Consider the following 15,350-nt stretch of genomic DNA (forward strand, 5'->3'; position numbering starts at 1 on the left):
GGCCAGTTTTGCCTTCCTTCTAGCCTTAAAAAGAGCCACCCCCGAGACAAAAAGGAATAGCTCATTAGCATCAAGAAAGAAGAACCATTTTCCTGGCTGGATCAACAAGATGTAAATCAGGTTAAAGAAGATTGAAAGCAAGTAGTCCAGGGAATAGGTGACCACGTAAAACCACATCTCCCAGCCTGACGCAGAGGAACTGGAGGACCAGGCTTCCACTGTTGACGGCTCTGAACCAAGGTACACTAGAGGGTCATACTTCAAGTGGAAGAAAAAGATGGAACAAAAACTCAAAATCCTAAAAACAGAAGGCCAGGCTGACTGATTGGGTAGTGATTGGTGGAACTCTGAGACTATGTCCAGCCTGGGAAATGAACTCACTCCTGTCACTCAATTGTCAGTCAAATAATTGAGAGCTCTGGCACTAGGAAGACACACGCTGCTTAGAAGTGATTAACAGTTTGAGATAAAAAAAGACAGCACTTGTCCAAGGACAAAGTTTTGGACGCAGGAAGGGGTAGGTAAGAGGGAGGCCTAGAGACAGGAAATGCAAGGAAGAGGCAGAATAAGTCATATTCCATTATGCGGATTGCAATCAATGACATGATGCAAAATGTGTATGAATTGTTGAGTGAAAAATGAATTTGCTTTGTAAGCCTTCACCAACTTTCCAATAAAAAGATTTTTGTTTTTTAATAAAGAAGAGCCAGGAGTGGAGCATATCCTATGGACCTGAGATCCCTATATTGAACCTCCTCAATTCAGGAGACAGAGAGCTGTAACACTAAGGGCAGCAAGAGTTGGGGTTAGGCAGAAAAACAACAGCGGCAGAGGCTAGTGTGAGGCAGCCCACCTATGGAGAAAGTTGAATGCCTTCAAGGAGGATTTTTGCTAGTGGTGCTGCATGCCCACAGGCATGTGTCTGGGGATTAGGTGTGCCAGCACTGCAGTTAGAACTGAGCACTTTGGGGCAGAGACTTCATGGCAGAATGGAGTGCATTGGAATACCGATTTGCAGCATTAAAAGAGCTTAATAACGCATATCTGAACAGGGCCAGGGCCAGGGCAAGGGCCTAGGGCCAGAGAGAGGCTTTTTGTGGGTATGACTGAAAAGAGTTTAGACTGATTAAAAAACATTATCCTGCCTTTTTTTTAATCCTGAATTGTAACTTGCTACTTTTTTAACAGAACCCATACTTGTGAGTGTTCTCTATGAGTTCTTTTTTTTTTTTTAATCAATTCTATGTGGCTGTTACAATGGATCATTGAACCCAGCAGAGTAGGGCGTGCCAAAGGAGGAATGATCGATGTCACAAACAGTGAAAACGTTGGGGGTCAGAGGCATGCCTGGCACCTCCGCCTCATAGAAATCAGTCTTAGGATGAAATTATAGGTCAGCCATCACCTTCATGCCATTATTTTACCTGGTGAGCTGCTCTTATAAAGATTACAGCCTAGAAAACCCGTGGGGTGATTCCACTGTCGCATGTGGTTGCTGAGTCAAGGACAGGCTTAATGGCATCTAACAACAATAGCTTCTAAGTGAGTGTAAACTCACCCATGCACACACCCAGAGACAAGACTGGCTTTCTTGAGGTTTCTGGAGAGATGCTGGTATGTAATTATAGAATAAGAACTTAAGCCCACACAATTGGGTCTGCTTCATTCTTTTTTTTTTTTTTTTGTAAATGTAGGTTCTAATATATTTTTTTTCTTTTTTAACATTTTATTAGGGGCTCATACAACTGTTATCCCAATCCATACACACATCAATTGTGTAAAGCGCATTTGTACATCGTTTCTCAAAACATTTTCTCTCCATTTAAACCCCTGACATTAGGTCCTCATTTTCCCCTCCCTCCCTGCTCCCCCCTCCCGCATGAGCCCTTGATAGTTTATAAATGGGTATTTTGTCATATCTTGCCCTGTCCGACGTCTCCCTTCATCCACTTTTTGGTTGTCTGTCCCCCAGGGAGGAGGTCACACACAGTTCCATGTAATCGGTTCCCTCTTTCCTACCCATTCTCCCTTTACCCTCCCTGTTTTGCCACTCACACCACTGGTCCTATAAGGCTCATCCACCCTGGATTCCCTGTATTTTCAGTTCCCATCTGTACCAGTGTACCTCCTCTGGTCCAGCCTGACAGTCTCGTCAATTCCTTCATATACTTGACTTTTCCTTTGGCATGGTGACTGTGTCTAATGGCCTTATTTATTTTCTCATGTTTAAGTTAGATAAGGAAGTTTCATTCCATAATAGTTTACAGATGTTACTTTCAAAGGTCTAATAGATTGGTGGGTAGCCCTGGTGGCATAGTGAGTGGAGGTTGTACAGTTCCAGACCACCAGCCATTCCCCAGGAGGACAGTTTTTACTCCCATAGAAGTTTATCTTGGAAACTCACAGGGACAGTTCTACCCTGTCCTACAGCATCACTACGAGTCAGAATTTTGCTGTTGTGCTGTTAACAACACTCAATGACAGTGAGCTTTTTGTAATACTTTGGAATCTACTGACAGAAGATAGCATCCTGCCAGATGCAAATTGGTGAGCCTCTGCCAGGGGCACAGTATCTTTATATAAAGAATTTAAAAACAGAAAATGTAGGAAGAACTTAATTTATCTAGCAAACACTGAAAGGCCAGTCACGACCCATCTGGCGTCTTGTTGTGTGCCTTACAACTGTTAACTTATCTGATACTTCATAGTCCTGTCAGGTGGTACTATTAGTGTGCCCTCAAACATAAGGTGCTTGAGGCAGAAGAGGCTCAGCCAGTGTCACAAGTAAAAGAAGTAGTGAGCGGTGATAAAGAGCTTCAGGCTGCTCACTGACCTTTCTACTAGTATGGTAGACAGGGAAGCCCCTGTCCAAGGGCCAAGCATCTTCAAAGCTCTATGTGAAATGCAGGGGTGAGAAGGGAGGTTTAAGAGGTGACTCTGTGGGAATAACCCAGTCGTAGGCAAGCCATGCTGTCACTGGCAGCCCTGGTCCAGTATTCTTTAACCCCACTGGAAAGTTCTTCCTGTGACTTAGTAGCACAGTGACCTACTAAGATCTTGCCAAGTGATACACAAGGACACACTAGAGAAGTCTGTCGTCTTTTGTCCTCCGCAATGGGAGACAAGTTGAGATCTGGTAAATCTGTAAAGAAAACTCACGAGGGACTAGAAGAGAGGAGCTCTGTTTGTTGTTTGCTTCTGGTCATTGGGCTGAGGATTTCCTCTGTCTTTCCAGATGGATTTCCCTAACCGAAGTAAAGGAGACGGAAATAATTCACATACTCTACAGTTTGGTGCTCTACAATGCCACCACAAGAGCAGATATGGGGTGTGCTAAAAAGGGGCAGAAAAGCCACACTCTCACATCAGCTGGTTGCACCTCGGTTTCCAGAGGCCATGTTCCTGAAAAATCCTAAGTCAAACCATATTTACCATGAGTCTGGGGAAGTAGCTCTTGAAGTGGAGACTCTGTCGAAACCTTTGCAGATTGACTTCGTCCTTTTGCAAACATGACCTGATATGTTCAAGTTTTGGATACATAGTTTACTAAGTGCATTTGAAGTCAGATGTTCCCTTCAATGCTTGATCTATTTGAGGCTCATAAATAGAAATAGCCGGAAAGATAACAATGCATTTATCAAAACTTGATCTCATAAAATACCAAAGTATCCTTGCTTTTCATATAGAAATGCTTATGTCCTAAGCACCTCTTGAACCATCAGGAAGGAATAATGTCCTATTTGCTCCTCCAGATTGTATTAACTCATGTCTCTGGTGATTGAGCTGTGTTAACTATCATTATCTTGTTGTGTTTATATATACATGTATATGTGTGTATCCTGGCCCCTCCAAACTTAAAAATCAATGTATGGAGGTAGACCTGTTTGGGAACTCTTTCCCGTTCCACATACAAATTTTCCTGATAAGGGGAGAATGCTACAATGGAACTCCTAACTGCAGCTTTAACTTTAAGACACACTCTCTGGAATGAATAGTGACCCACCTATCTTTGCATCCAGGAAGAAGAAAGGCCGGCATTGCTGTATTAGTTAGCCTGATTTGAAGGTGACCCACTTGAACCAGGGAGAGATTTGGGAATATAATTATTTTATTTACTCATACAGGAGATATATAATAAATCACTCTTCTAGTGTATTAAGCTATAACCCTGGCTTCAGTGCTGCAAGCTGGGTGTATTTTCTGTAATGAGCTAAGTTCTTCCAGCCCAAAGCAGTCCTGCGTTCTCCTTTCAAAACATACCTCTAATTAGATGTTTCAAACATCATCAGTGATTGGACCAAAAGCAGATAAGTAGCATTGGTAGTTTTTATCTTCCTTGTGGTTTTAGTTTAAAAATAATCCAAATATTTGTTTGAAAACATTTTTTTCATTGACTTAGGATAGATTTAAGGTAGGGATAAAGGAAGGGAAAGAGCTGTATTAAACACAGATTGGAACCCCAACTACACCTCTTCATTAGGAGAGCAGTCCCCATCTCTCAGACTTCTTGTATATCAAATGAAATCATGGTAGATGAAATATTTAGTATGCCTCCCCCAAACTCCATCATAGATGCACAGTAAATGGCAGCAAGTAACATGTATGATGTCTATTTTCTTTTCTTAAACATTAATTTTTAACTTTTGATTATGAAATTGGATGAAGGTTTATGGAATTGATCATCATTTTGAGATTTACCAGTTCATGTACAGTTTGTTTCAACTCATCCATTACGGTCCTTCAATGTACCACCACGGATCCCACTTCCTCCCTGGCTTTCCAGGTTCCATCGTACCTCTTCCCAATCCTCTGTACATTGTCCTGGAGTAGATGCTGCCCTTTTGATCTTTAAGGGTTGATTATTCCGATCAGTTCCAGATCTGAAGAGTGACCAAGGGGCATAGTCTTGGGGGTTCCACCAGTCTCTCTGACTAATAAGCCTTTTGATCTCCTTTATGAGTTGTGGTTTTGTTCAACATTTTTCTTCCATTCTATGTAAGATTATCTAATGTCCTTTTTAGTGAAGCTGGTCATGGTAGCTTGACATAATCTAGTTATTTCGGTCCTAGGGCTGTGGAGGCTTATATTTGCCTAGTATATTTGTATGTTGGACACAGTGTTTCCATATATCTTTTGATTTTAGACATCCCATTCCCCTGAAAGGAATGACCAGTAGTTTCACATTAGGTAGCTGCTCTTAAGCTTTTAAGATCCCAAAAGCGACTTATCAAAGGAGGACGTCTAACACTGTGTTTGTGAACTCTGTTATGCGGTTTCACCTTGGTGTTCCTAGAGACTGTGATCCTGATGCCCTACATCCAATGTAAGTCTGTTTTCTATCATGGGTGACTCTGAGTGCCTGCGTATGTCATTGGTCATGTGAAGATGATTTATAATCAAGAGCTTGACAAATAAGAATTCACAGTAGTTATTTACCAGTGTACCTGTATGCAGTTCTTGGGAGTATCAAAACTATTCAGACCACACGAAAAAACTCAGAGTTCCACAGAACAAACCTACTGGGTTCTCAGACCTCAGGCTGATTACCTGCCTTCAAAAAGAAACAGAATGTTGTTACTGACTTCCTGATCGGAGTGAACATTGTCATGCGGATGATCTGTAGAACAATCAGAGCAGTACTGATACTCGTGCTTTCTGGGTGCCATGGAGTCTGCTCATATTTAGAGCGACTCCGTGAAATACTGCCTGGCTCTGTTCCGTCTTCATGATCATTGCTATCTTGTGTCTATTTTTGCGGCCACTGTATTTTGAGTGTCTTCAAACCTAGGGAGCTCATCTTCTAGTGTTATCATGGACAGTATTCTATCCTGAGTCATACCTTTTTATTGGTTAAATTTTGGAATAGACCATCAGGCCATTAGTTTGGAAGCTCTGCTGACATATTTCCACATTGAGTGGCATTGCTGGTATTTGAAATATGCTTCCAGAATCACAGAACATACAAGCCGCCACATTATAGCAAACTGAAGGTGGATGGTGGGTTGATAGTCTTTATTTGTGAGCAATAGAAAAACTAGAATAGTTTGGAGATTCAGGGTTCAAGCCTTCCATTTTTTGCTTTACTGTTAGGTGCTAGGAAGTTGAGCAACACTTAGCTGCTCAGGGTTGGTGATTAACTATATAGAGCCCTGGTGGCACAGTGGGGTATGATTTGGCTGCTAACCAGAGGTCAGAAGTTTGAAGCCACTAGCTGCTCTGCCAATGAAAGATGAGGCTTTCTACTCCCATAAATGTTTACAGTTTCCGAAAACTCCCAAGGCAGTGCTGCTGTGCCCTGTAGTGCCAGTAAGAGTCAGAATCAACTTGATGGCAGGGAGTTCGCTTGTTCATGTGTGAGCTACGGATCTTCAGACAGCCAAGTGGTGGAAACTGGGGAACATGATAATGACCTGAAATAATTGCTGCATGAATGAATTGCCAAGAAGTAGATCAGAGAAAAGGATCTACAATGAGGCATTGTAAAGTTGGTGGAGAAGTTGCATTATATTTTAATTCCATTTTTTCACAAACTTTTTGAAGTCTGCTTGTTGCCTTAATGCGAAATGTTCTCCAAACTCCTCAGGAAGTTAGTAAGAAATGGGAAGTCAGTTGTAAATATAAAAACATCCACCCAGATAAATGTAAATGAAGTTGTAAATGAAAATAATTTGTTCGTGAGGAATAGTCGGAAGAGCCCTTGTGGTGCAATGGTTAAGCATTCAGTTGTGAACTAGCCATCCACAGGTGAAAGATGAGGCATTCTGCTTCTGAAATATGTATAACCTTTGGAAACATCAGGGAGGTAGTGTCTCCGCTAGGTCCCTATGTGTCAGAAGCAACTTGATGGCTCTGATTTTGTTTTGCTTTAGAACAGTGTACATGGTTACTCTCTTCACAGCCATAATTGTCTGAGATGGAAAACATGAATCTTTTTGACATTCAAGAAAGTAGCTGCCTTGGATATTTTGTCTGGTGAAAAAAAATGGCTTTACTTTTTAGCTAAAAGGAAAACTATCCATTTCTTCAACAAAAATGACAGTATATAAATTAAATTATAGGAATAACTGGAAAACTAGTGTCTTGGGTCCATGAGAAATATAATTTGTACAATGATCTCAGACGATACAATCCAACATGTTCATGGATTTAACTGTGATTTTGTTCCCACCTATTATGCTTTTAATGTATAAGTTGCTCCTTACGTAGTACTGTTTATTAATGTTGAAAATGTTTTAATAGTTCTGTGCAATTCATGCCTAAGGAATTGACAGAATGCTGTTTTCTTCACAGGCACAACTATACTCATGGACTGAGACAAAACGAAGTGCAGTCATTGATGGTAGCTTGTTCATTTCTTTTCTCTTTTTGCAGCCATGCAATGATAGACCTATTGGTTGAACTCTGTCTTCAGAACCACCTGAATCCATCCCACCATGCCCTTGAGATCCGGTCTTTGGAAACCCAACAACCTTTGAGTTTTAAGCCAAATACGTTGGTTGGGGCCCTAAATGTGCACACAGTGTTTCTGAAAGAAAAAGTTCCCGAAGAGAAGGCTAAACCTGGGCCACCGAAGGTGCCTGAGGTCAGTAGTAGGCAGGAACCCTTATGAATTCATACGTGAGTACTAGTAGTTGGGGAGTTGGGGTGCGGAATAGGGGTGGGTGATGCATGTAATCTAAGTACTATCTTCAGACAACTGTACTTGAGGTTTATATGTCTGTGCTATGCAAAGCTAGTTGTTATATTGAACTTATTTTTGGATACATATGATTGTTGTAAAAAAGCGATGTTTGTGGAGCTAGAGAAAGTGAATCTTTAATTAATTTAAATTCCAATAGCAATAATTAGTCAGTGTTGACACTATTAGACAGTGCAGTTCTGAAAGTCTTCATGTCACAGGAAGCAGTTGGATAGATAGAGGGTTGGATTATCGTCCTAGAGAGAGAACACAGAAAAAATGAAATCTCCTTATTAAAATATATGTCTAAAATATTTCCTTGTTGCAGTTGAAGAATACTTAACATGTATCTACTTTAATTGCAGACTTTTGTATCTCACTTGAAATTCACTCCAGCTGCTAATTGGACTTTTACAAAAGCCATCATAGGGATCTTTAAACTCCAATTTAAAGGAGTGTTACTGCATTCTTGTGTGTGTGATTACATTCTTGTAACTAACTGGATTTGCTCAATGTGCTTGCTTCTAAGAAAGGTAGTGTTGCCCACTGTCTGTCTTCTGTGGCTGTGCTGGGTTTGGAGCCACGTTAGACAACAATAGACTTTATTCGGTGCCCTGCTGTATTCTGTCAGGAGGTGTTTTCCCCCTAATTCCTGTAGTAAAATTAGTATTCAAGGAAAAGGAACCATAGTTCTAAATGGTGGCCTTTCCTACTTCTGTAGTGTGCCCCGCACAAAGCTCAGAAGCAGTGGAGCCAAGCTGAGTGCATGACTCCCTTGGAGAAGCAGGGTAAAGAATTGCTTCTTGTGGTTCCTCATCGGGGGCCTAGCAAGCCCAGAACTCAAGAACAGAAGGAAACATGGGTCAATACATTTGTGCTGTGTTTACCTCTCTAGGATGTTAGTATAAGGTGGGTGACCATAAACAGAAAAACAGAGTGGACTGGAGGCAGCTTCGGCATATTACCTATTTTTGATAGGCAACATTATCTGTACTCATTCAGAGTCAACACTGTGATTGTTGGGGGTGCCATTGAGTCGATCCCGACACACAGCGGCCCTGTGCACAGCAGCATGGAACCCTGCGCGGCCCTCGCCATCCGCGCAGTCGTCTCGCCCTCAGCCCATTGTTGCAGCGATAGGCCATCCGTTACGTCGAGGGCCTTCTTTTTCGCTCTGCTCCTTCACTTCCCCAAGCACGACGTCGTCCTTTTCCAGGGACTGCTCTCTCCTGACAGTCTGTCCAAAGTCTGGAAGACAAGACGAAGCCTTGCCATTCTTGCCGCCCAGGAGCACTCGAGCCCTACTTCTTCCAAGACCGGCCAGTTTGCCCTTGTAGCATCCCACGGTACTTTCAATATTCCTCTCCAGCGCCACAACGCAAATGCGAAGGTTCTTCTTCGGTATTCCTTATTCAGTTCCCAATTTTCACATTCACATGAGGCAGCTGTATTGTGAAATTTGGACAGGAGCACCCTAGTCCTCAAAGTAATATTCTTGCTTTTCAATCCTCTAAAGAGGGCTGTGCAGCAGATTTACTTAATGCAACGAATGATCTCTTGCCTGCTGCTTCCAGGAGCATTGATTGTGGATCTGAGCAAGAAAAAATCCTTGACAACTTCAACCTTTTCTCCATTTATTATGATGTTACCTTTTGGTCCAGTTGTGAGAATTCAGGTCTTCTTTGTTAATTATTGTTAATCATTTCGTTGGGGGACACTTACAAATCTTATGACAATCCATCATTCAATTGTTGTAAGCACAATTGGGCATATGTTGCCATCAACATTTCCAAAATAGTTCTTTCTCTTTGAGTCCTAATTCACACTGAGGGCTGCAGTCCTTGATCTTCAGCAGTAAGGGCTTCCGGTCCTCCTCACTTTCAGCCAGCAAGGTTGTGGGCCTTCCGCCCATCAACTCTAGTTTAAAAAATTGCTTTCTCGTTATTATATGATTCTTTTTTTAATCTTGTATTTTTCTAGCTTAAAATTGTGTATGTTATATATCTAAATGTGTTTGTTTGCACACATAAGTATGCACTCTAAATGTGTATATATACACATGTTGAGATATTTTTATATTTATCTAGATATTTTGGCTTCTTAAAAATTTGTTGATTTCTTATTTGGTAAGGGTGTTTTGTTGTTGTTGTTGTTATTTGTTTGCTTTTTTAATACAAATGACCAACCAGCATGTGAAAAATACTTAAGGTCATCAGCTCTGAAGGAGATGCAAATCAAAGCCATGGAATATCTTTTCACGGTCACTGAAATGACTATGATAAAAAAAAAAGATAACAAGTATTGGGAAGTCTTTTCTGATGGTGTGGTAAAATAGTATAACTACTTTGAAAAACAGTTAAAATGGTATAACTACTCTGAAAAACCAATAGTTTGGTGGTATCTTCAAAAAGTTAAACATAAATTGTACGAGCCCCCAAGAAAATGATTTTTAAAAAGTTGAACATAAAATAATCATATTCTCTGGTAATCCTGGCTATCTACTCAAAATAATTGAATGCAGGAATGCTAATAATAATAATACACTTGTATCCTAGTGTGGATTATAGCAATATTCGCAATAACCAAATGGTGGAAACCGCTTAATTTTCCATTAATAGATGAATGGATTAAAAAGTGTTAAATATATAAAATGGAGTATAACCCACAAAGATAAATGAAGTTTTGATACACACTGCAACATGGACGGACCTTGAAAGAAACTAGGTTGAGTGAAAGAAGTCAGTCACAAAGGGCTGAATACATGATGCCACTTAGGAGAAATACCTAGGATGGGCTAGTGTATATATAACAAAACCAAACTCTTTGTTATCCAGTCAGTGCTGACTCATAGTGAGATTATAACCACTTATGGGAGTAGAAAGCCCAGTTTTTCTCCCATGGAGCTGCTGGTGGTTTCAAACTGCCAACCATGCAGATTGCAGTCCAATGTATAACCACTACACCACAAGAGCTCCTTAGTATATAGATAATAAAGCTTATTAGTGTTACCAGGGCCATATGGGAGGTAGGGGAGAAAGGAAGTCTCACTACTTAAGGAGATGTAAATCATCAGCTAAGGATTATGGGAAAATTTGAGAATAGATCATATTAATGGTAGAACCACATAATAAGCATAACTACTGTCACGGACTTGTGCATGTGGAAAATGCTGAAAAAGCAAACTGCTACAGACTTGCCAAATAAAAAAAATTTAAAAACTGACAATATTTTATGTAATATCTGATCAGAATCTTTGAAAGATGGTTTACATATCCCTTTAAATTTTTGCGCCCTTCAATGATGTCTGATTCCCTGTGTCGCTCACAGTCTGTTGATTAGTAATAAAGATTCTTGGGTACATTTATTACTTCAAGTATTTGTTTTTCCCTCTGTATGGTGCCCTATGACTCACTGGACTTGTGGAAGGAAGATTCTGGTTGCACAAAATCTAGCCTTACTCAGTCATCTTATTAAAACAGAGGTTAACGCTGTTGGGGAAGATACACTTACCGAATCATCTTTGTTTGTTCGGCTCTTTCAGAAATCTGTGCGCTTGGTAGTGAATTACCTGCGAACACAAAAAGCTGTTGTGCGCGTGAGCCCTGAGGTACCTCTCCAGAATATTCTTCCTGTTATTTGTGCAAAATGTGAAGTAAGCCCAGAGCATGTCATTCTCCTCCGGGATAACATTGCGGGGGAAGAGCTGGAACTTTCCAAGTCCCTGAATGAGTTGGGAATAAAGGAGCTCTACGCCTGGGACAATAAGAGAGGTAAGACTGTGCCATGGACAGCCTCTGCCGTTAGAGCGTGGAGAAGCATGCCTAGGTGACCTGTCAAGTCTCCTCCCAACTGCCTGTCGTGCTAAGTCGAGTTGTGCACATTAAGTTGCCAGGCATTCCAATTGTGTCCAGAGTAGAGCCGAAGTTGGCAAAAATTAAAATAGGCTTGTTTTAATTCTTCATCAATTATGAGTGCACCTCTTTCATCCCAGCCCTGAATGAGCCTTTAAATTGTCTCTTTGTGATCCTTGGCGAGCTCAATGACAGAGGGAGAAGTGGTAAGAAGAAGACTGGAGCGTGTAGAAGAACTGCTCAAAAACCACATACACTCTTCGCTTAGCTTTCTGCAGTTGCCATTAACTAAACGATTCTGGTTTCACTCGTGGCTCGTATCTAAATCAAGTGGTAAAAATGCATTTAGCTCTCTCTACAACCACACCAAACTCACTGCCCTCAAGTTGATTCTAGTCATAGCAACCCCATTGGACAGAGAAGAATGGCTCTTATGGGTTTCTGAGTTTTAAATCATTATGGGATGAGAAAGCCTCATCTTTCTCCAGAGGAGTGGCTGGTGGTTTTGAACTTCTAAATTGGAGGTTAGCAGCCCAACTCAGAACCACTGTGCCATCAAACTAGTAAAATGAAAGACATTCCAGTACCTTGTTTCCCCATTGTTGTTGCTGCAGCCGTCGTATTCTTTGTGTAAAGAATTAATGTCATTAAGGTCACAGTCACAATCACAGTTAAGAGCAGCAGGTCTCAGAAAGTGAATATTTCTATTAAAATTGATCTATTCTGTAAGCAATTTTGTCTTATTGATAAAAGCAATCATGTATATATTTAAACAACTACCAAACCAAAAATGTAATGTTCTTGGACCTTAAAAATATTAAAGTAGAAATTTTTTGATTTGTATTTACATGATATTAAGATCTTCAGTGGAAAAATCTTCAGTTGATATCTGTTGATTTGCTTCTATTTGCTTTTAAAGTATATACCTTATCAAGGTTTTTCAACATCAGTTTCCCAAATTATTCTAATTTTAAAAAATATTTCTCTAGCATCAAGTCTAAAGATTTTCAAATGTTTGAAACAGAATATCATGAAACTATAGTTTTCTTATTATCTTGCCTGTTCAACCTATTCCCTGCCCTCCACCCATCCATGTCAACCCATCGCATCCCAATGCAGTCCGCTTCTTCTGGATACTTTGGGTCTCGGAGATCATTTGATAATCAAAAGAGGGATTTAGCTCAATTAGTTATAAGGCATATAGACTACCTATTCCTTAGGAACAAGCAACTGCTCAGACATTTGAAAACAATATACCCTGTGTTTTCACCATACCTTTTAAGATTCAGACAAGGATAACCTCAGTCTTGCCCACGCTGGCCTGGTTGTAACTGGATGTGTCTGGTTATATCAACTATATTTAAATTGAATTTGTGTGGCTCTTTGGAAACACAGCTTTTATTTTGCAAGACAAAAATACAAGCTTTCCCATTTTTAATTACTGAGCAAAGAAAGGTTCACACAAATAGTCTCAGTTATGTGCAGTTATTATATGCCAGCCATTCAGGTATATCTTTAAAAGGTAGGTACAGAAGCTGTTACTGGGGGAAAGGTCACAGAAAACTCGTTGCTGAGAACATGGGATCTAGAGCCTGCCTTGCGGGAAAACCTCATGCTCCTACAGTCAGGAGTCTGATCCTTTGCCCCCTTTATCCATAAGCGGGCAGAACAAAAGAACACCCTGTTTTTAGCCAACCTGGTTATTCAGACATTGAAATGCTTTTAAACTTGGTGGAAATTAGCTCTACCAGGCTTTCTGAGTCCCCTTTTCTACTTCCTCCAACCTCTGGCCCTTCTTGTTGGACCCTATTTGAAACCCAGCTTGCTGAGTGAACTCCAAATTCTGGTGACCTCAGAGGCATCAGAGTAGAATTGTCTCGTAGGGATTTTCTTGACAGCTTCTTCAGAAATGGATCACCAAGCCTTTCCTCCAGGTGCTTCTGCATAGATTTACACGGTCAGTGTTTGGGTTACTAGTTAGGCATATTGTCTGTACTGCCCACAAAATCTATAGATTGCTACACACCCGATGCTTCTGGGCCTCACGAGCCTCTCTCTGGTGCTGTGGCCCACATCCCTCTGCAGTTGGAAAATGGCCATGTTGTACAGGTTATGAGATACCTTGACTACCACCCCTCCCAAAACCTTCATCCTGTGTTATGATTACGGAAATCACCCCAAGGTTATCCCCGTGACCACTTTCTCTTTGACAGCTGACGTTGGCAGGCTTGCCCTGGAGTCCTCGGAGTAGCGCTTTCTTCTGTCCCTCTCCTTTGTTACTTGTGTGTGTTTGAGACGTGAGGGTGGGGACTGTGGTATGTCCCACCCCAAGCCCTGCAGCTGCTTGAGAAAGAGTGAGAACCAACTGCAAGAGAAGATGTGCTGCTCCGCTTTCTGCCAGGAGAGGCCCACCCTCCTCTGGAATTCCTGGCAGTGGCAGCTACAAAAGAAGGCTTTGCTGCCACCTGCTTCGGCAGAAGCTCTGAGCAGCTGCAGGGCCCTGGCATTCCAGGCCCTACCCCTGCCACCTCATGATCCCCTCGGGTCCAGAGGACTGACATGGGCTGAATTAGGGGCATGGGGGTGGGCGGGAGGCTGGGCCATGGACAGGGCCTGCTGTCGATCCTGAAATTTCTCATTCTTACTCTATCTGCCTTTTTTCAGTTCTTCTGACCAAAACTCAGTCTGAGCCCTCCCTGAGCTGTCCAGGTATCGTCAGTGAGCCTGAGCGTGCAGTGCTGCTCCCTGGGGCCCGAGGCTGCTCCCTGCATGGCTCTGGGTGGGATGATGCATGGAGAGGTTCCATGCGGATGAGGCCGGAAGGAGTGGAAGGGTGGCGGCCCTGCTTTGGAGTCATTTTGGTGCTGTGCTGGAGCAGGGTTTGGTTTGGTTTCTTGATGTGGTTGCCTAGTTCACCGAAAGGATAATAACCTAGTATGAGAATGTGCTGTGTTGTTCTGATTACTAAGAAATGACGAAGGATGTCATAGAGAACAGGCCCTTAAAAAATTATTGAGATAAAAGTCATATATTATCCACATCCATAGTTCACTCACACTAAACAGAGTCGTATATGCATCACTACAATCAGTTCCAGAACATTTCTTCTGATAGTCATTGTTGCTCCAAAGTGTCCTTGCCCCCCTGTCCCCACAAAGCCATCACACCAGTTACTGCTGCTATATATTTGACTATCCTGGGCATGATATATGGGAAAACATACAGCAAAACAAAGCAAAATAGCAAATATGTGTTTTTTTTAAATAAACAAATGAAAAACAAACAACAATATTAAAATAAACCAGAGGGGGAAAAAGAAAAATCAGGAAATATTAAAAACTAGAACAAATTTAAAACAGGTCAAAAGGGAGAGCAAATGGATAGGTAATAACATTTGCCATGGTCGAGTTTACAGATAACAGGCCTTTTTTTTATGTGCACCACAAAATTTCAGATTATAAAATGAGTGGTACATGTGGTAAAGATAGTTTGTCATTTTCACTTGTGCTTACTATTCTTGCCTGCTCCTGAGTCCCCTCTTACATGCTGCAGAATTTGGAGCAATATGAGTTTTGAAATTTAGCCTTTTCTTTTTTGTCGTGGACAAGCATGTAAATTGTCGGTACATGTTTTGCGTTTGCTTGAAACTTACTTCTTATAGTGTATACACACAAACGCAAACACACATGCATAGATACACACATTCCAAAGGGTCCATTAAAATCCCAATGAGTATTTATTTGCCTGTTACAGAAACTTATGTCCATGTTGGTTAAAATATTTAGCAGTATTTCTGGAAAACATAGCTAATGAAAGACAAA

General features: G+C 41.2%; 1 protein-coding gene across 2 annotated transcripts in view; it reads left to right on the forward strand.

Moving 5' to 3' along the window:
- The window catches only part of COBL (cordon-bleu WH2 repeat protein), a 255,188-nt gene that overhangs the window by 22,127 nt on the left and 217,711 nt on the right, over nucleotides 1-15,350 (forward strand). For both annotated transcript variants that reach the window (XM_045286315.1, XM_045286316.1), the window contains exons 3-4: nucleotides 7,372-7,582; nucleotides 11,220-11,448. In XM_045286315.1, coding sequence (XP_045142250.1) covers nucleotides 7,372-7,582; nucleotides 11,220-11,448 — 440 coding nt within the window. The remainder of the gene's footprint in view (nucleotides 1-7,371; nucleotides 7,583-11,219; nucleotides 11,449-15,350) is intronic.

This window comes from Echinops telfairi, unplaced genomic scaffold, assembly GCF_000313985.2.
Source record: "Echinops telfairi isolate 266 unplaced genomic scaffold, ASM31398v2 ScPeMD7_7;HRSCAF=31, whole genome shotgun sequence".
NCBI lineage: Eukaryota > Metazoa > Chordata > Mammalia > Afrosoricida > Tenrecidae > Echinops > Echinops telfairi.